General features: G+C 33.5%; 1 protein-coding gene across 1 annotated transcript in view; it reads right to left on the reverse strand.

Annotated features, from left to right (window-relative positions):
- The window catches only part of SMCHD1 (structural maintenance of chromosomes flexible hinge domain containing 1), a 143,987-nt gene that overhangs the window by 90,469 nt on the left and 39,453 nt on the right, over positions 1–14,065 (reverse strand). The window contains exons 8-17 of the mRNA XM_019665107.1: positions 13,135–13,301; positions 10,972–11,062; positions 9,134–9,344; positions 7,573–7,690; positions 7,311–7,494; positions 4,838–5,032; positions 3,147–3,260; positions 2,479–2,585; positions 1,665–1,747; positions 1,385–1,498 (exon numbers count right to left, since the gene is read on the reverse strand). Coding sequence (XP_019520652.1) covers positions 1,385–1,498; positions 1,665–1,747; positions 2,479–2,585; positions 3,147–3,260; positions 4,838–5,032; positions 7,311–7,494; positions 7,573–7,690; positions 9,134–9,344; positions 10,972–11,062; positions 13,135–13,301 — 1,384 coding nt within the window. The remainder of the gene's footprint in view (positions 1–1,384; positions 1,499–1,664; positions 1,748–2,478; positions 2,586–3,146; positions 3,261–4,837; positions 5,033–7,310; positions 7,495–7,572; positions 7,691–9,133; positions 9,345–10,971; positions 11,063–13,134; positions 13,302–14,065) is intronic.

Consider the following 14,065-nt stretch of genomic DNA (forward strand, 5'->3'; position numbering starts at 1 on the left):
TGGTTTATAAAGGTGGAAAAGGCCGAGGCTGCCAAAGAGCCTTCAGAAGGAATGTAATCCTGCTGACACTTTGATTTTAGCCCAATGAAACCCATCTGGGACATATGACCTAGAGAACTCTAAAATAATAAATGTATGTTGTTTCACAGTGAGAGAGAGGAAGAGATAGAAAGATATGGGGAAATATACTATAAGGTGTCAGATGCCAAAGATAAGAGTATTTCAGGAAAATGCGTTAGTCAAACTGTTCATTGCTGCCGAAAAGTCCTAGTAAGAAATGTATACGATAAAAGTATACATTATCACCAACTAGCTTTTAAGTGTTCGAAATAAACACATTGAATAAAATACTGTATCTTCAAAATTCATGGACCAGACACACAAGTATATAGTGGTAGAACAGATTATTGAAAGTATAAAGTGAAAATACTTTCAGGTAGTCAAGACAAAAACAATGGACAAAAAAGTTAAAGTGATTCAACTTAGTGAAATGCAAGATGAGCAATAATACTTAGTTCTTTCCTCTTTACCTAACAGGTCAGGCTTATTATGTGAACCAAGAACTTTTGGCCTACAAGTTCAGAGCCACAGTATCTTCTACTTAGAAGGGATCTTAAAGGTTATCTAAATTCCTATCCAGGACAAATTCCTATTCATACATACACCATATCTTTATTTTAGCCCACAGTTGCCTACCTGGGAAAATTCAAAATAAAGTGTTGAAAAAAAAAAACAACTCAGAAAATGATCAATTAAAAAACTTGAAGGGCCGGCCGAGTGGCGCGATGGTTAGGAACTTGCTTGGGACGCCAGAGGGCCCCGGTTCAGATCCCACATATGAGGGCAGGTGACACTGCCCTCTACAGCTAAGATGCTGAACAACAGCTCAACCTGGAGCTAGGATGCCGTGAGTCGCTGGCGACAGCGTAGGCTGCAGCCCCTGTGGCAGTGGGTTGCCGTGGGCTACCGTATGTAGCCAGCAGTCAGCGTGAGTGGCCAGCAGCCGCAGTGAGCAGCCGTCCAGAAGCTGGCGACTGATCTGCCTTGCCCAGGAAGAGCGCAATGATGGTGCCAACTTGGGCCAGTGAAGCAACGTCCTCCACAACTAGACTGAAGAACAAACGACAGCAACTTCTCTGTTCCCCTTCCCCCAATTCCCCAGCACTGTTCCCATCCCCCCAATTGCCCAATAAAAATCTTTAAAAACAAAAACAAAAACAAAAAAAAACCTTGAATTATTCATACACATTTGAAATTCCAAACTTTAATCAAATCCAACATGTCTACCAGATTGCTAGGTCATCGATAATTATATGAAGATATTAAAATCTGTATTACGCATTTAAGAACAATATTAAAGATTCAAAATAGTTTGTATACTTACAGTGTAGTATAACTTTGAGCTCAACGAGGAGTTTCTTTGACCCTCCATGACTTGTTCCTGGAAGCTTTTGCATTGCTTCCCCTTTTTTATTCAGTATTTCAATTCTTAATGCACCTATTAGTCCAAAGTTTAAAGTAAGAATGTCTTAGTTACACCCAAAGAATCTGATGATTCTGCTAGGTCTTTACAGTGAATTTTAATTTTTCATGGTCTTTTATGTATTTAAAATGTAAGACACAAGAAAAGTCTTTTTTCAGTATTAAGAGAAAAAAAAACATACCAATGGGGGTTCCAGCAGGCCTAATCTCATTTGGCAATAATTCATCTCCTTCAGGCCAAGTTACTGACAATCTATCAGGGAGCCTATTATGAAACCAGCATATTAATGTTTAATGAACTTTCTTAATTATGGTCTTAATTAGAAAAATAGAAGTTACTAGAAACTTTAATATTTATTTCTCATTTCTTTTTACAAGTTAAATCTGAAACTCTATGACTGATAACCTAAAAATTTTCTCCTCCCCAACCATCACTGTGGCGACTAAAAAAGTCAGGCAAAACTTAAAACTTCTTGGTATTAAGAGTCATGAATTGTCCATTTTTTGTAATTATTTTCCAATTCGTTTATAGTATGTTACCCTTTAGAGATAGGATAAACTCTAATAGTAATAAAAGAATTATCAGTGAGATTCAATGAGAATCAAAATGACTGCATCATTAGCTATATAAGAGTCACAGAGTTTTGCTTTTCTATTTCATTTTATTTCTTTTGTACTCTCAGCAATTTTCTTCTAGCTATAGGCCAAAGTTTGCTTTTTAACATACCTTAATCACAGTACCTATAATTGTGACACTTTAGATATAAAATTTCCTCCTTTTTCTGTAAAACAAATATAGGATTCTGTTTTTATAACTAGAGCTCACAATCTTTTTTAATGGCAAGAAGTTTGTCGCAATATATACACCTTTTTGTAGTCTACTACAAATGCCCTATTAGAAGAATATAACAACACTCTCAAGAGTAGTTAAAAGCACTACAATCCCTCTTGATTTTTCTTGTTATTCTTTATCATGCATTTTGAAACGTGAATTACCTTGCCATTTCATCTTCTACGTATTTTTTTACAGTTTTCTCAGCAACTGTTCTATCCAGCTTTGCAATGGGCACAGTTTTTATTTCATCATACAGTGCTCGAGGTTCCTGAATAAATAAATTTATACCAGCCTTTCAAAAAAAACTATTCAAGTTCAGCTGCAATGAAAAACATTCATTTCTCCCAAAATAATATAATTTGCCCTAATTAAGTATATAAATCATAATAGCTACTATTACATTAGACCTCAGTGTTTATTTCCATTTTTCATGTATCCTCCTTAGGCCTAATTAAATGTCATTCAAATACTAACAAGACCATGGACTAGGGATAAAACCCACTCCAGTTTGGGAATCATTCCTTCTTGAGATAGAATTCTGGCTCCAATATTTACTAGTTTGTGGGCCTTGGATGAAATGTACACTTTACAAAATTACTGTGATAACTAGCAATAATATATGTATGTTTCTTAAGCACTAGGCATACAGATGTTAAGTTCTATAGATTACTAAAGACACCAAATATGAAACATAAAAATTTATGCTAATTCTACTTTATCCAATGGAAAAACAAATTCAAGCAAAATACTCTATCTGTAGTTCTACATTCAAACAAAAGTAAGTAGTACCAACACACTTTCATAATTATTTTATTATTTTCTGTCTTACCACTGCAATTTGAACTTCTCCTCCTGTAGCATATACTTCTCCATCATGATCACCATAAAGAAAAAATTTTTCTATGCTTCCATAAAAGAGAGGAAGTGTCTTGACTGTCTTGACCTAATATTTAGTTTTGAAAAAAGGTTTTAGTATTAATAATATTTACTAAGAGAAACAGGTTTAATATTAATAATTATTTCACAGAGCCATTTTATACAAAGGAAACTCAGTATCATTAGAAAAATTAATGAAAAAGCAATCAAATATTATAATAATGTTGTATTAGTAACGTTCTCCACTTATTCCTAACATATCTTTATAAAGATACAGACGCTTCTTTATGGAAAAATGTCACAGCTATGCATGTATCTAAAATATCTGTTAACTCCTTCAAAATCAGTTATTATGAATGCCCAAGTACCTCAATCCTTTTCCCCCATGAAACCCTGCTTTCAGACTATGAGTGACTCACAAACTCTGACAAGCTATCATTTCCTTCAAATCAATTAGCTCAAAACTTGCCTATAATGATATTTCTTTACCTTACATGGCTTGAAAAAAAATCTATGGGTAATTTCCATTAGTCCAATTCACAAATTCCCAACAAGGACTACAAGAGTTTATACCCAATCTANCTTTCCAGCCTTATTTTAAAACTATTTTTACACACACACACACACACACACACACACACACACACACACACACACACACCAAGTTGCAGGACAACCCAATTCTACTACTTGCTGTTGCCCTGAACTTACCTGTCTATGCTGAGATTATCCTCTTTGAGAAAGCATTTTTTACTCAACCACCACGCAGAATTTGAAAAACTGATTGCTTCCCCCTCCCTGCAACTCTTCAACTAACTTCAGGGATACCATAGTCTCCTAGTTTCCTTCTATCGCACCAGCTTATCCCTTTTATTCTCCTTTGCCAGCTAAGCCCTAAATGTTGGTTGGAAAAGCAAGGCTGTAGCTACACACACTACTTTTAAGTGACTGCATCCAATTCTGAGGCTTTAAATATATGATAATGACTCATATTTATGAAGAAAATGTATGCCCTTCTACATTTGTAATAATCTGTAAACCTGAGCCTCTACTTCTTTCAAGGTCCATACAAATGTCATTTCTTGCCCAAAGAATTTCATGATTTACTCTCTTCTCACAGGTCCATCCAAAGTCAGAAAATTCTCTCCTCTCCTAAACTGCCAAAGCACTGTTTATACTCTCTTTTCATAGCACTTATCCCTTTCTTACCTATTATTTATGTTTAGGTTATCTCTGATTTTAGGCTGTAATACCCCTAAGGACAAAGCACATCTCCCTAGATCTCTGCATTCTCCACATGCAGTCAATAATCACAATAACTTATAAAAGGCAGGTACTCAATAAAAGCTTGCTAGAAAGTCATTACTTCATGTCATGTTAAAAAAAAAATTGAGAATTTCCATTTGAGTAAAGTTTATAGCAAGAAACAATAAAAGCCTTGCTAACTGAGCCTTAGGCAACTAACAAGTTTTTTTTTAAATGCCATGCTAAGTTATGTGATTAAAATCAATTTGGCCTTTCCATTTTTTCCTGGCAGCTGAGGAGTCAATACATACATTATTTTTGGTTGTTGTTAAATTCTGATACATCTAATTTAGTTTCAAATTATACTAAAAATTGAATCTAAAAATAAGTTAAACCTACCAGCTGTCCTGCTTTGTATATTTTTCCATCCCATTCTATCGCTGAGTATGTGGCCCAGGGGCCCTGCTTTTTAGAAGGAAGATCAGAACGTGTAATTATTCCTTTAAAAAGTGTAAATTTTATTTGTTTGTCATACTTTTCATGACAGTCCTTCAGCCATAAAGCAAATTCTCTGTCAATTTTCATGCGCTGCTCCTGTAAAATTTTAAAATGTATGAAATACAATAAACAAACATAACCATTAACACTGGTCATTCATTCTATTTTTTCTTCCATATACCCATTCCAGAAAACCTAATAAAAAACTAAAATATTTTGCTGCAGCTTTCTCCCATACAAATTTACATTTCTAACAAAACTATTACCAAACCAAGAAAATCTTTGCTATCATCCTTGGAACCAATGGTCAATACCAACAAGAAAGCTTTTCTTCCCTGCTTTAAATCCTAGGATACATAAAAAATGATGAACAGTGGCGGCGAAGAAGTAGAACTAGCTGGCTATGAGAAAGGGGTAAGTGGAAATGTCCTGATTGTGAATCATGCCCATTCTTAACAGGGCAATAAAAATCTCTTTTTATTTATCAAGAACAGATGCATACATATAATACATAAACACATATATGGTAATATCTATGGTATTAGGATGTCATGGAGGAGAGCAATTAGGAAAATAAGGTCTGAAAAAGGTTCCTTATGAAGGTGATAATGAAAAATAGGTTGAGAAACACTACTACGCAAAACACATTCTTCTTTTTAATTATGTAATACATATACCTATTACCTACTCAAAATTAAATCATAAATAAAAACTAAGTGTTTTCTTAGAAGAAAATGTTATTGCTTATCATTCTTCAACCAAGATAGTATAGAGATTTACACTCAAACATGAGCTGCTATGTATTTGTTTAATGCCTATCTGTAGGAGAATGAGTAGGGAAGACAATCTCCACATTGCATGCTTTCACAGAAGACTGCACAAAATTACAGAAGCTCATTTCTTTTTACATACCTTACTCCATAATATACTATTTCCAAATGAAAATGGAGCAAAATTTAAAATGATTTCAGCTGAAGTTTTTACAGCTTGCAGTTTGAGGGCCAACATCTTAATCATTAAAAACCAAAATATGTGACATTAAAAAGTTATTTGAATAAGAAATACATGTACTTGGTAAAGACTCAAAAATGGCATACAGTTTCAAAGAAAACTTCCACCTAACCCTTTTCCCAGGGACCAACTACTTTCTGAATCGCAAATCACTGTTGTCACTTTTTTTAACTTAACAAGAATATTAAAATTATTAACTAGGACTGAGACAGTCTACCAAATTTTTATATTGCATTTCAATGTATAGCTCTTGTATGAGATAAAATAATTCTAGGCTAAAATATAAAGAAGTCTCTGGATTCATTATCAACTAAACTGCCAGATGTATGAATTAAATTCAGAAATTCAGTAATGTGTCAAAGGACAATGTTACAGGTGTGGCAAGATGACAGTTAATACAGGAGAACAGTATGTGGATATTCATTATAATATTCTTTTAACTTCTCTGCATATTTGAAATTTCCCAAAATTAGAAAACATGTATTTTAAAAATACAATGTAACAAAGGAATAAAATTAACCTATTGTGGATAACTTTTGGTAAAACCAAATTTTTCAATAAGTGCTGGATAATTAATACCAAGTGTATCATATCTAAGTACACATAAGACTTTTCTCAGTGGATAATTCTTTAAAAGTATCTTAATCTTCTATGATTCATAATCTTTTATTATAACAGCCAAATGAATTTCAACATCTTGTAGGAATGACTGACTAGAAATACTGTTTGCGATGTACTGTATTTACTGTCCAGCAATTTTAAGTTCACAATAAATGCATCTATCTCTTGGCAACTTATTAAGCTACTGAAAGAATAGTATATCAAGAAAAAGTTTCTGAGATATTTGGACAGAATAAAAGTACACCAGCACACTAGTTCCATTCAACTTTTTTAAGTCTATCATTCTTGTTCTATCAATCAATGCATGTATTTTAATACTGATCAATTTCAAATCACCTTTTAGACAAAAGTATTTCACAGTTCTACCTCAAATTCATCCTCAAGATTAGGTTAAAATTGCATATTTTGGTTATTAATATACAGGCATAACAACGTATTAGATAAAATTGTTCTTACATGCTCTCATCAAATGGATACATTTCTGTAGCTTCTATTTATGTCAAGGTCTCAATAGAAAGATCTAATACAGATCTGTAAATTTTATCCAAACATGATCAAAACAGTCTGAAATTTCTGAGTGATATGAACACATAAATGCTCATGAAGAAAAATTTATACATATTCTTTTGATTAAATATGAAAAGAATGCAAAATGTAATATAAATCTGTACTAGTGGTAACTTTTGTTGTACACAAAACAGAACATTTGTAAATATTCAAAACTTGGTATTTAAAATCATACCTGTCCATTTAAAATCCTTGTAAAAAGGGTGTTCTTATCTTTCAATTTTAGTTCAAGATCCATAAAAGTCAGTTTATTTGTGCTGACCTGGAATCTGTCATTAGTGAATAACGCACCAGAGATTCTATTGTAGCATTCAATCGGTGCAAGCCCTCTTTTCTTAGGAGGGGTACACCAGTCAAAGCTTAAACAGAACAAAATATTAGTTAGTAAAAAGATGAGGTTATAAAACAATATAATTTCAGCAAAAATCAAAACTTACTCTTCAACAGATGTATATGGTATTAGTCGTCCATTCCAAAAACATTCAAAAATAGGCCTTTTCCCTCTTGCTGCTTTCTCAAGTATAAAACAATCGTCATCATCGTCTTCATCTTTTTCTAGAGCACAGGAGTTAAGTGGAACAAAATGTTTATTGCTATAAAATACATGCACTTTTTATCACTGATAAATTAATTTCTATGAGTAAAATGTTAAAGTTTCTTCAGAGAAATGGTAACAAAATCTCATACGATCGTTAACATTGTATTCTATAAAACCTAAACTTAGCTTTAGTCTTAGATTGCCCTCAGAAAGGCAGATTTCCAAAGCGGTTCTACATTACCAATAGTGTTTCTCATTTAAAAGTCAATAATTACTTATATACTAATCAATCTGTGTTAGGAGTACTACACTAGCTACTCAGCTAGCAATCACTAAAACTTGTTCACAGAGCAAAAGAGTCACACATCCAAAGAGATTATGCCCTAGCAGAGCCCCTCTTCCCTACAAAATATAGGAGCTTGAATCCTATACCTAAAACACAAGTTTCACAGATACGGAAAACTGAGATAAGCAGTAGTTTGTCTAAGTTTACACTAGAAAGTGGCAGAGATAGGATTCAAACCAGAAAATCTGGTTCTAGAACTCACAACACTAAGGATATACTGAAGAAGTATTCTGAATGAGAAAATTTAATACTGTTAATCTATGAATTCAAAGCAATCTCAATATGATAGGATTTTTTTAAAGTGACTGTATGAAGTGATTCCAAAGTTTATCTAGAAAAGTAAAAGATTAAAAAATAATAATATTCTCAAAAAAGAACAGTTGAGTGCCTTGCCCTGCAGATATCAATTTACAGTATAACGCTATAAGAGAGTATTACTCATGTATGAAAATACAAAATAGATCTAAAGTCACCAGATCTATATACATATGGAAACTTAATATTATTGTGAAAGTTATATTTCAAACTATTTTTTTAAAATCATAACGTTCAATATAATTGGTGCTAGGAAACTGAACACCCACATGGAAAATATTAAAGAGCCCTACCTCATCCTACACACAAAAAAGGAGATTACAGATGCATTAAAGAGCACAGAATATTTTTTTAAAACTCCAGAATCTTTTCATAATCTTGTGGTATAAGAAGACTTTCTACAGCAAGACAAAATCAGAAACATAAAGAAAAAACTGACTACATAAAGTTTAAAACTTCTTTATAAATACCTACAAAGATAAATGCGAAACTAATATGGAGAATACATGAAGGATTAATACGCAGTACATAACTAAAAGTTCAGCTCAGTAAGAGACCTAAGATAAAAGAATATATACTGTTTCTTAAAGCCAGTGCTTTGTCTGGAAGTGAATATACACAAAAATCAAGAATTATAAAAATTACAAATACCTAAAAACTTAAAAGATTTGTATAAGGAAAAAGGTTTTAAAATTTGTCTAACTTTAGTAACCCAACTAATAATAATCATTAAAAGAAACAAATCACTATCTTGAATCACAACTTCACATTTTGTAGCTAAAATAACAGATTAACATACTTGATGGAAAGCAAGGATCATCAGGGTAAGTTTCTCTATCATATAAGAAAGGGTGATATCGGATAATCCCTTCCACTATACCGTCTCCTTCAACATGAGCTTTGAACTCAAAACTATCAGTTGCTGTGTTTATATACAACGTCTGCATGTCATCTTGTATCTCCCTTAGGTTGACAATCTTAGGTGCCTTCCCCTTTTCAAACACAGAAATCTAAAATAAAAATAAAACAAAAATAATTAAATTCTATGGTGACTTTTGTTATCAGCTATGATCCAGAAAAGGAATAGGCAAAAACTACTTTTATTTGTACAAGTAGTCACCTAGCTTAATGAAATATGTGCGTGTGCGCGCGTACGTACATGTGTACACACACACACACACACACGGGGTGTAATCCAAAACTACAGTGAATGTTTACATTAAAAAAATTATTAAGGTAAAAGACACATTGCCATTAATCCCCCTCAAAATACTTCCCCTCACTTCGAGCACACTTATCCCATCATCCTTGCCACTTTCTGAAGCAGTTCTGGAAGTCCTTTTTCATGAGTGTCTTTAGTTGCACTGCCCTGATGTCCTGAATCGATTCAAAACATTTACCTTTAGTGGTCATTGTGACTTTGGGGAAGAGCCAGAAGTCACACGGTGCCAGATCTGGTGAATATGGTGGATGAGGACACACCGTAATGTTTTTATTTAACAAAAATTGCTGTACCATAAGCAATGTGTGACACGGAGCCTTTCTGTTGTGATCATTAAATATGGTGAATGCTATTTCCAAGTGCCATCCAAGGGAAAGGCAGAGATTTTCAACATGGGAAGCAGCGTGTTGAACCTTCATAACAGTATTATAGCAAGTTTCAACTTGTTCAGTGCAGTCAGTCGGGTGTGAGCTACTATTGAGAGGTGTTTTCAAGTGTGCTGTAAATCATCCTGAATTATGACAATGCTCTGTGTCACACATCAGTACTGGTACAGCAGTTTCTGTCAAATGAAAACATTACAGTGGGTCCTCACCCACCTTATTCACTGGATCTGGCATTGTCAACTTCTGGCTCTTCCCCAAAGTCATAATGATTCAGAACATCGAGACAGCCATGACAGCATAACTAAAGACACTCACAAAAGAGGACTTCCAGAATTGCTTCAGAAAGTGGCAAGAATGATGGGATAAACGTGTTTGAAGCAATGGGGAGTATTTTCAGGGGTTTTAATCGCAATGTATCTTTTACAGTAATAAATTTTTTTTAAACATTCACCGTATTGTTTGATCATACCCTGTATTTATTTGAGTTAAATATCTATACGTAGCATCTCAATGAGGAATATACTAAAGAATACTAAGTAAACAAAGAGCAAAGCAGAGCTGAAGGACTGATAAGTCATAAGTACATTTAATTCAAAGTTTCTTGCTAGAGGTAGGGAGTGGAACAATGATGTATATAAAATTATTTCTAATGTGTGGGCAAGGATATTGGGAGCCCAACACTCAAATGTTTTGTGCTTCTAAATCTTACTTTACCATCACAACACTTCTATGAACAAAAGGGAAACTATTTATGTCCCTTTTCCTCTCTGCTTTAAGATATAATATTCAGCAACAACTCATAACTCTATAAAGGACAGAGGAAAATGAAACCACCTATAGTAAACAAAGGTTCCAGAAAAACACATCTAGAAATGATCTCTTTACTTAGACATCAAATCACCAAAGAACTTTGGTAAAAAGGAGAGAGAAGTTGTCTATTTATTAACTGATTTTTCTTATCCAAAGTCACTTGGAACTGGAAGAGATACCTATTAATTCATAATATTTGAAGAAGAAATTTTATCTTACTTCAATATCAATGTTGTTGAAAGGTCCAACTTCTTTTGATGTACGTTTTTCATTTCCTTTTGGGCCATGAATATAGTAATGATAAATATGCCTAAAATATAGAGGAGTAACTTTATACTTTTAATTTACATAAAATTATAGTTCATACATTCTTCTACCACAAAAAAATTTTTATAACTACTATTTGGCAGTACCTACTAGGTACCAAGCACTACATTAAGCATTTTTAAACAGAGTATCCCATTTAATAATAAAAAAACAATCCTGAGATACAGGTATTACACCTCATTTTACGCATACAGTTGGGGCACAAGGAGATTATATAATTTACCTAAGGTCACAGAACTAGAGTTTGGAGGGTGGGGAGGAGGGAGTTCAATCCAGGCCCCTCCTACTTCAAAGCCCACATAACTTTACACTTCCAAGACGTACAGTTCAAAAAATACTAGAAGGCAAGAGGCTATAATTCTACTTGTCGGGGATGTTCAAGAAAGGACTCAAATATCAGGGAGTATACAGGACTCGATATCTTAAGTTATCTGCGCAACATGAGAATATCATTCTATAACTCTCATTACTCCTCTCCTGTATCACTGAAACAAACTTATCCCAATAATCCCCAAACAAACAAAAGTAATACATTCAACATTATCCCATCAAAAACCACTTCAGAAATCTTTGTTACTTTATTTTTAAGTAAAGGTTAAAAACATCTAGGGCCGGCCGAGTGGCTCAGTTGGTTAAGAGCTCGCTCAGGGGTTTGAGTTCTGAGCAACAGCGGTTCGAGTCCAGCCAGAGCTGAGTTGCCGCTGAGCTGCCAACAGGTGGCAGGATGGCTCAGCTAAAAAAAAAAAAAAAAATCTATAGTTTGGTGACATTATTCAGGGCTAAAACATGTCACATCTGTAGTTATTCCTCAAACAGGAATCTGCAATATTCTTTCATATGAATTTTAATTTTAAAAAATAATTAATTATCCTAGCTACTGCTTAAAATATTACTGAGATAAAAGAAAATCACTGAAAATCTTGAGATCTTTCTTCAGACTTCTCAATTGTTAATATCGTAATCAAAGATAAGTTTACAACCATACATTAGGAGAATGTTATAAATAGCTTAGCAATTGTCTGTTTCAAAGAATGGTAAAAGTTATATGTTACTCTTAGAGTAAGAGTATGGCCTAATTATGTGTTGTGTACACTGAGTTCCCTCAGTTACTAATAAAATATGTACTTAAGAGAAAAAAAATTCCAAAGTCTTATTTAAAACTTTTGGGTTATGTGGCCAATAAACATTAATGTCAAGAAGAAAAATGGTATCCCTAAAATCAAATTTATTTTTTCATACAAAAAAGAAAGTCCTAACTCTGTTCATGTATATTCATGTATAAAACAGAGAATCTCAAATTAAGTGCAACAGCCTCTTGGGTAAATGTGAAAAGATACTTTTTCAAAAACATGAACTTTATTTTTGCAAGACTCAGTAATTCAGACTAATAAAAATTAAGGAAACAGTCCGTAAATGGTATATAGCTATACAGAAAAGCCTCAGAGCCATTAAATAAATATTCCTCTGATTTGGTCTAATGGAATATATACTCCCAAAAGGTTTCCTGGAATAGATACACAAAGATTTACTTTCAGTATTACTAATATGTCATATAGGCACAGACACATTTTTTCATATTAACAGACTTGATGCATTAATTTGATAAACACTTATTAAGCATCTACTATGTAAGAGAATACACTGGAGATATAGCAGTGCATTAAAAAAAGACATTCCAGTGGGAGGAAGTATACAAAAAAATAAAATATATGGTACAGAAGATTATGACAAGTCCTATAGAGAAGCACAAAAAGGGGCTATGGGAATGATGACACTGAATTTGAAAATTTCTGGTTTACTTTAAATTTTATCATCGGTGTCAATAAGCCTGTGACTCAAATAATGACCAATACATTACAGGCGACCAATGAATATTTACAAAATAGGGAACATTTTAATGCTAATATCAAAGTATTGGTTACTGTACTGAAAGAAAGGAAATGGCACAGGGGCAAAGCAAGACAGCCAAGAGGCTTCAATGCATCTGTAATATTTTCTGTCTTAAAAAAAGACAAGTAGTAACATGTCCAGAGTCAAATATAAATAATTACTTACGCTAACTGTCTTGTCCAAAGATGGAAATAATTTTTCAAGTACTGTATGTGTTCTGATTGTACTCCTGTGATAACCACAGCAGTAAAGCTATCTTTTTCCTTCTCCTCTGAGATAAGACAATGCAGAAATCTTTCATCATCATTTGTAATGTGAACAGAATCAGACGGCTGCAAGAATGAATATAAATAAAACAGATTATATACACCTTAATTGTAATTATAGAAATAACATTTAACATTCATCTAGATAGCTTCAAATACAGGGTTCAAAAAAGTTTTGGGAAAAAATGGCCAAAAAATAACATTCAGCTGAGTGTGTGATAATCCTGAGGACAAGGGAACTTTTACATAGATTGCTAAACTAGCAAACATAAAAGAGTATCCTACCATAATGCTAAATCAATCTTAGAATCATAAAGAAAAATAAATATTAAGCTTAAAAATGCTGGAAAAAATTGAGAACACTTACCCCAGGGTAGAATGAATCCTTGCTTGGGATACATACCACATAACTTGGTCAAGACCAATGCTCTGCCCTCCATATTCAAGAACACTAGGATGCAACCTGAACCCAGCTGGCTTAGCACAAAGGCACTTGATTTTATTAGAAGGGAGTAAAATCTCCAGTCCACTTTCAGAGAATATTTATAGCTTACTGAAGGGAAGTAGGGAGAGAGGTGTGTGGGGGGTTGTTTGAGGATAAGTATTATAAACTTCTCAACTTTTACTATGAGTCCATATGTGTTAAAAATTGCATGCATATATATGCATACATATACTATGTATGTTGCCATATACATAAAAAAAACTTGTAAGGATAAAGAAACACACTGAACTATTACCGTATTTGCCGGCGTATAAGACGATTTTTTGGCCCTGAAAAATATGCCTCCAAGTGGGGGGTCGTCTTATACGCCAGGTACACTTCAGAT

The sequence above is a fragment of the Hipposideros armiger genome, unplaced genomic scaffold (assembly GCF_001890085.2).
Source record: "Hipposideros armiger isolate ML-2016 unplaced genomic scaffold, ASM189008v1 scaffold_433, whole genome shotgun sequence".
Lineage (NCBI taxonomy): Eukaryota > Metazoa > Chordata > Mammalia > Chiroptera > Hipposideridae > Hipposideros > Hipposideros armiger.